Raw genomic sequence first — 7813 nt, forward strand, 5'->3', positions numbered from 1 at the left:
TTAAAACATGCCATTTAAGAAACAATGATGGAATTTTCATTTTTTTAAAAATTACTTCCTGTAGATGGTGTCCTCCTGTACAAATGCATTCTTGAAATCTGCTGCTGAGATTCCTCATTGACCGCTGCAACATCTCAGCTGGGACACTGTGAATTTCATCCTGAATTCTCTGTTCTAACCCATCCAGAGTTCTTGAACAAGTCGTGTACACTTTACTCTTGAGATAGCCCCAGGTAGATTTCAAGAATGCATTCGTACAGGAGGACGCCATCTACAGGAAGTAATTTTTTAAAAATGAAAATTCCATCATTGTTTCTTAAATGGCATGTTTTAAGGTTTCAATTACTATGGATAAAATATTTTTCTTCCATCACTCTTGGTTTTATTGGATTGTTAAAAATTTCTCGTTTTTTGTGTCACCCTGTATAAAAGTGTTTGTTTCAATATTTCCTGATTGACAGTCATAAAGCGTGCTAGCTTCATTGGCAGATTTTTAAGAAGCTCAGTGCAATTCACTGTTATTCATTGCTGTTGCTGCTGCGGTCGAGGTCTTTGCACTGCAGGTCTCCTCCGGCGTAGTTGATGCCGGGGATTTTGATGCCAAACCGGTCGACACACCAGCAGATCCCCCTTTTCCGACCACGAGATGGCTTACACTATGAATAGAGAGTGGTTAGAATGGGATGAGAGGCTTGTTTTTATGTGCTTCTTGCAGAATTGTTGCTTTATTGAAAAGCTTCATAATGCAAAGAAGTTACAAAGCAGGGCTTGTAGTTGAGTAAATATCACAAAGCGATGCATGTGTACCTGTTTGCGCTTGAAGAACCCCTTCTTGTCACAGTTGGGGATGTACAGGGAGACAGCCAAGACCCGAGAAGTGTCTTTTATGCTCTGAATAAGATTATCTAGTCTTCTCCTGCAGGGCCCCTGCACACACAAGACATATACAATAAAGTGTATTGTGCACCATAGAATCATTGTTCCTAAAAAGTCCATAAAATGTCAACTGAATAAGGAATATCTATTATCATTTATAATATTGCATTATAATATAACTTTAATTATATTAGAATATTATTTAGCATGTCACCCTGTTCCCACCATGTTGTCACATGAGGTCATGTCGGACATCTGATTGATTTGGTAGAACTTATTTCTTTAAGTGTGCAACACTAATAAAGCCTGAAGCATGCAATTAAATGTCAGCAAATGTCTGGTCATTCAGACCAAATACAAAATTGATGGAACAAGCAAAAAAACAACAGCTGAGTCTGTTTCTACATCACTTACAAATTCAGGCTCCAGTTTATCGAGGCTGATCGGTGAGAAATCCAGGTTGCTGGTGGGTCCCGTTCTGGCCAGCTGCTTTTTGCGATCCTTGGCCTGCTTCATGGCATAGGCCTTCCAACTGCTGATGTGTTCTCCATTCAAGGGCACCTTGGTTTGTGCAGGCTCTGCAGCATGTAGCAGGGTGTCATCTCGAGATTGTCCTTTTACTTGGGAGGCAAAGACACAAAAGACAGAGGGGCTCACTCATCAATTTTCTTTTGCATTGTGTGTTTGAGGCCTAACTGGTTCTGCATTCATAAAACATTTGCAATGCTACTATTGGAGTATTTTGAAAGTGTTCTTCGCCCAGACCTGCAGCTTTGCTACTACCAAGAACATGACATAAAAGAATGCCATTTGCAGTAGACAGGAAAATGTACTGTGACATGCTTGTACATGAATGGTACAAGACTTCATTTTTACCCTCAAATTCTTTTTAACTGTTGCAAAAATTAAATTAAACTGAACTTTCACATTCGTGTAAAGCTCCTTGACACTTTTGAATGAGAATTAAGTTCACCAAGGCATGAATTATTCCAAGCATGAGGATGACAAAATTTAAGCCCAACTATCAAAAGGCAACACATAAATGTATTCAGAATGTCTGACTCCAATAAGTTGAAGCTAGATTCTTACAGGATTAGTATTATCTGTCTTATCTGCTGTATGGTTGGTCAGTTTTTTACCAGAACTTTACAAATTACAGACAGCAGGATTATGATAACCACTGATGCCATTTACTACAAACAACTTAACATCCATTAGTCCTGTGTGAAGAGCATTTTTCTGCTGCTTTCATGAAACTGTTTAAAGAAGGGTCAAAATCAGGAGCACTATGATGGCTCCCACCTAGAACTGCATCTATTTGAGGGGCTAAAATTGCAAAGCTTGTCTCATAAGGGCACGGGGCAGGAGTGTTGAATTTGGAAAAGTCACAACACAACGTGACGATTTCACTGCACGAGCTAAATGCTTATTTACGGTAGCTTATTTAGTGGCTACTTGCCAGTTTCAGATTGTGTATGTGTTGACATACGAGACAACATAGCCTACATTTATAGCAAGTGAGGTTGCCAGTTTGGGGTATATGTAGACCAGGGGTTTTAAAACCTTTATAGCAAGTGACCTAAATTAGATATTTAGTCTCACCCTGGCACCCAAGCTCCTGAAAACATGCTATTACCCTTGTCATGTGGCAAACCACCAGAAACAGCTGGAACCCGGTTTGGGTACAACCCCCACACAAACCCTCATGTACATTTATCTTTAATCTGTGCAAAAATACAGCTCTATGCTAAGTTTTGGAGAATCGAACACAGTCACACTAATCTCCGTGCTTGCCCCTCTCCCTTGTCCCCACCCGCTATACATGCAAGCATTGTGACTACGTCGAGGCCATAGTGAGTGCCTGCAGGTTTCTTTCCCAAAAGAACTTATCATTAAATTTATAGCTTAAAACATGTATTGGCCTTGTATGTGTGGCCCATATCCACTGCTGTATCACGCATTTGTTTCTGTTTCATTTTGGCAGATTGCGAATTCTGCATATAAACCCCCTCCACTTCTGCACTGACATTATCGCTAAGCTACTAAGCTAACTGTGTGGTGAAACAAGGTCATTGCCTTGTTGCAAATGATGCTTAAAGCCCTCCCAAGCCCATCCACCCCCAGTGATGATGATGATGAAGATAGTGATGATGTCACCCATCCCTACCCTTAATGCCAGGTTTGTGGAAAAAACTGCAACAAGAGATTGCCTCCAGTTTCCTGCTGACACAATTTTTTCTTTCCTCTGCAGAAAGCTGAGGCAGATCAGCAGCCAGTGTATGTCCAATCAAGTCTTCACTTGCTAATCCTCCAGCTTGTCTAATCTGACTGATCACATCTTTCATTTTTTTCCCTTTCTTCCTCTTTCCTTTTCTGTTAGTGATCCTGGAGAGAAAATTCCCTGTAGGAATTGGCAAACAAAAACTCACTCCCTTCCTTCTTTCCTTCCTTTTTTCCGCTCCTGACGAGGAGTCTTTGCTTCCTCTGCAAAATGAGAAAACGTGCTTGCAAATCTGATGACTAAATATTCCTATTTTGTCCTATGATTAAAGTTTGAGTCGCTGTTTTCTGACCTTTGACAAGTGACAAACTGTTCAAAGTGCACACTTGCTATATCATACTTCACTTACACATAGGGATGTCTTAAAAGAACACAACTCCTCATTCATATTTTGAATGCGCACAACTCTCTGGCTCCATTTGTGGATCTTCTCAAGTGTTTATAAAATGCATTTCTGTGTGAGGCGTGTATTTATAGGCATGCATATGGGTTTTGTTAAATTTATGCATTGACAGAACGCCCAGCAGGAGACGGGGAGTTAATGGAGAGGCTGGCTGATGGGGCAGACAACCCACACTCACCCTGCATTCTGCTGAATCACTGCACTGCCTGGGCCTCCCACTGAGATGGAGGGGGAAGCAAGGGGAGGAAAGGGAGAAGAGCAGGGGGGACAAATGAAGAGACTAGGCTGGGACTAACAAAAAGTGGTGAGAGGGAGCAGGAGATAGTGTGGGGGAAAGGTAGTAAAAGAGGAAGGGGGAGATGAACAGGAGATATTTTTGTAGTCACAATTTCTCAAATGTACAGCTGCTGAAGGTTACTTAGTTTGGTTGAATGGATGAGGACAACACACTGGATGTAAAATTGAAACGTAAAAAGGGACTTTTAACAAACCAAAAATCAGAAATTGACAGTAAATGCCAAGCTTCAAGCTAAAGGGAATAAACCTAATTTGAATATTTAAAATCTGACTAAGCACTAACACTAAAATTCCAATCTGCAGTAAAATGTAGCACCAGACAGAGTGGAAAGGGTGAATCCAGGATGGGTGGATCTGGAAGGAGAAGAATAGGGTGGAAAAGCTGACAAGGAACAGTAGCCAGGTAGGGAAAGAAGAGAAGAGGCAATGTGGTAGGAGAGAATAGAGACAAAAAGGTTGGTCAGGCGTGGGAAACAAATGGCACAGGTGGTGGATGAAGAAAAGTAAAGACGCACAAGGGAATTAACAAAAGAACAAAAGACAAAAAAAGCAAAAAAGACAAGAAATTGTAGAGGAAAGGGAACAAAGCAAAGTACAACTTCGCTACTTGAAGACGGCGAGAATGAGTGGACGCGAGCCAACATTTCCCACTGTGCTCCCCAGCAGACACAGTGGCTCTGTCCCTGAACTGCCATTCAAAGGAGTCAACAAGGAGCCTCACCGAGCACCACCTGCAACCTTCCCCCTTGTTTTATGTTGGCTGAGGAGGCCCTGGAGGCAATGGGCCGGTCACACGAAAACACACTGATTTATATTTGCAAACCCATGAGGGGGTCTTTCAAGATGACATGTTTATCAGCAATCCCCACCAATTGTTGACAGGAGTTCATGGGGTCAAGGCACATGGAGGTCTTTGAGTCGTGTGCCTTGATAATGATAGGAGTCAGCTTATATTAAAGACGAGCTGCTGTGTGTGTTGATCTACATCAGATTTGCTGGTTCCCAAGGGGAGAGAGAGGATGGCTGAAACTTGTTTCTTTACTTAAATCCTGCCACTTAAAAAAGTGCATTTGCAGGCATGTGAGAGTGAAGTTTTCTGGCTGAATTTTGATTTCTCACATTTTTCCTGTGCATCTCTAGTTGACTGTCTGTCTGTCTGTCTGTCTGTCTGTCTGTCTCTCTCTCTCTCTCTCTCTCTCTCTCTGTGTGTGTGTGTGTGCTCAGGTGCTGGCTATACTTGTGACGACCAAATGTCCCCACAACTGTAGGAAAACCGAAAACTATGTCACTTGTGGGGCGATTCCCCACAAGTTTAAACAGCGTTTTCTTGGCCATGTTGTTGTTACTGAAAAAAGTAAAAATGCAAAAACGTTTCTTTAGGGTTAGGCATTGTTTTGGTCTGGGTTACGGTTAGGGTTAGGGTAAGGGTTAGGGGTTAGATATGAATGGGAGTCAATGGTATATCCCCACAATGATAGAAAAACACAGTATGTGTGTGTGTGTGTGTGTGTGTGTGTGTGTGTGTGTGTGTGTGTGTGTGTGTGTGTGTGTGTGTGTAGGTGTGTACTTGTACTTGCTACATTGTGAGAACCATTTTCTGCATTTAACTATCAAAGTGTGGACATTTTTACAAAGTGAGGACATTTTGGCCGGTCCTCACTTTGAAACAGCCATGTTTGAGGGAGAAGACTTGTTTTTAGAGAACAGGTATGAATTGAGGTTTGGTTAGGGTTAGGGTAAGGATTAGGGTTAGGCAATCAGTTGTGATAGTTAAGGTTAGGGTAAGGCTCTAGGAATGCATTACGCTTATGGATGTCCTCACTAAGATAGAAGTACAAGATTGTGTGTGTGTGTGTGTGTGTGTGTGTGTCACTTGTGGGTTTCATTAAAAATCCTGCACTAACAAAGAAGAAAGAACAGTTTTTGCACCTGGGCTGTTTGGATGTAGATGCATAATTTCGGCAATGCAACTGCAACAGTTTGAGAGCGGATGTAAGTGTTATATAAGCACTGATATGATTTCTGAAACGATACAGCACGATAAATTGGTGCTGCAGATTGCGGAATATCATGAGGGGGAAGAAGGCTCCTCTATAACAAGACAAAAAAAACGACTCGATTAATAGAATTAATTAATGCTCCACTTAAAGCTGGCGATCAGTTTAATTACAGTGCTTATAATCAGTCATCTCTCCACAGGCCTACCTTTTGATAGATGCAGCAGTTTGTACAACTTCTCGTTTTTGCACACCCCTCGGCCGTGCAGGAGCGCGTGCAGTGGCTTTTCCTCGCCGTTCTTGGGCAGGCAACGGAGCCCTCGCGTGCACGGACCGGTGTACACGCCGCACGGCTGGCCCTCTTCGAGCGCGCAGGTTAGGCAGCAGCCGCAGCCGGGCTCCTTCACCAGCTGACAGCCAAGTGGCACTGGCGGACACATGGACAGATCCTTCTGGTCGCACGGCTCGCACGGCACGTATGAGGAGCCGCAGCCGGTAATGCTCAGCAGCGGAACCACCAAGAAGGAAACTCTCAGCAGCATGGCAGGCTTCTCCTCTAAACTGCACAACTCTTTGAATTAAACGATTATCAGCTCAATCTTGCGACGAATCCTTTCTTTGTCGGAGGTTGGAGTCCAACCATCAGGGGGATGTTTGTTGCATCTACAGGTGCTTTGCACCCTCAAGTCCAAATGTCATCCGATGCTAGCAATCCACAAAGGCAGTAACTCTGCTTCCTCTTTGAGCTGTTTTTACCCCTTCTGAGTCACTAATAACTCAGAAAAAGAATGAAATTATCCAGATAGCCCGTACCGTTTACGCGCAAAGCCGTTCTTCTCCAATTGAGAAAACACAGAGCGCGCTGGTTCCTCCTGTCACTCACTGTATATTATTTTACCCGCACGGATAGTGAACAGAATGTATAATCTGTGGCTTTGAGTTTTCCTTTTAAAAAAAGAAAGTGCCAGAGGCGAAGCCTATAACGATGGGTATGTCAAACAGCGTTTGGAGGGGGAGGCGCAGTTGTCAACTCCGTGTGCTGCGATGCTGATTTTACTGGGCGGGTGCTGGCATGCATCCAGATCTGCCAGATACACACAATGCTCCTAAAGGCGACTGAGGAAGACCTTATCTCTCTCGCTGCAGAGTGGCCATTTAACAATATCAGGATTATGGAAACGTATTCATTAATATCTTTGCTTTTTATGCTGAAAAACAGGACACATATTTCTGGAAACGAGACGTAAAATTGCTGTCACCTGTATGCTGACACTTATAAACTAAGAAAAATAAAAATAATTTAGAGTTCACAGATGTTTTAGTGAAGAGTCACATAAAAGCAAAGGGAAAAACAAGTTAATAAGGTTGGCTGACTTGTTAGGATATGGATTTACTGTAAAATGCTTATATATTTATTAAACTTTAGTCGAACAAATTTCAAAGAAACAACTACAAATGTCAAAAATATTTTTGGTTAGCATGCTGCTGATATCTTTATGTGATCCCACCCCCATCAAATATGTCTTAAATACAAATATGTGATGATTTTTGGATATCACAGAAGTCTTCCATTTCTTAGCAGACTTGATGCACATACTGATTAGGATTTTGCGCTTGAACAGTGCATCATTGTTTGTTGTTTGCCAAAACATATAAGCAAACACAATACTGAAATTCCTACTTTGATTACTAAACCTCAGAAATAAAACTTTCATATTTAGAGCTAGTTTTGACCTCTGCTATTTCCACTGGAAAAAGCACAATCTCTCAGATCCTGATCTTCACCAAAAGTTTGATTAACATATCCTCAAAAAATGCAATTAGAGGATTCAATTAATTATGTTATACTGACTGCAAACATGGTTTCCCCCAATCATTCGCCATTTGGATGCAGTGCAGTAGCCCAGATCGACCCAGAGACTTGAATATATGCTGTCAGTAAGTATTTGGTCAAATTTG

General features: G+C 42.0%; 1 protein-coding gene across 1 annotated transcript; it reads right to left on the minus strand.

Annotated features, from left to right (window-relative positions):
* On the minus strand, window positions 1–6997 carry LOC110968110 (insulin-like growth factor-binding protein 5). Its single transcript, XM_022217933.2, has 4 exons — window positions 6063–6997; window positions 1291–1496; window positions 808–927; window positions 1–656 (listed from the first exon to the last, which is right to left on the minus strand). Exons 1-4 carry the CDS (start codon window positions 6394–6396, stop codon window positions 519–521), a joined length of 798 nt encoding a protein of 265 aa, XP_022073625.1. The 5' UTR covers window positions 6397–6997; the 3' UTR covers window positions 1–518.
* Between the last annotated feature and the right edge of the window lie 816 nt (window positions 6998–7813).

This window comes from Acanthochromis polyacanthus, chromosome 22 (assembly GCF_021347895.1).
Source record: "Acanthochromis polyacanthus isolate Apoly-LR-REF ecotype Palm Island chromosome 22, KAUST_Apoly_ChrSc, whole genome shotgun sequence".
Classification (NCBI taxonomy): domain Eukaryota; kingdom Metazoa; phylum Chordata; class Actinopteri; family Pomacentridae; genus Acanthochromis; species Acanthochromis polyacanthus.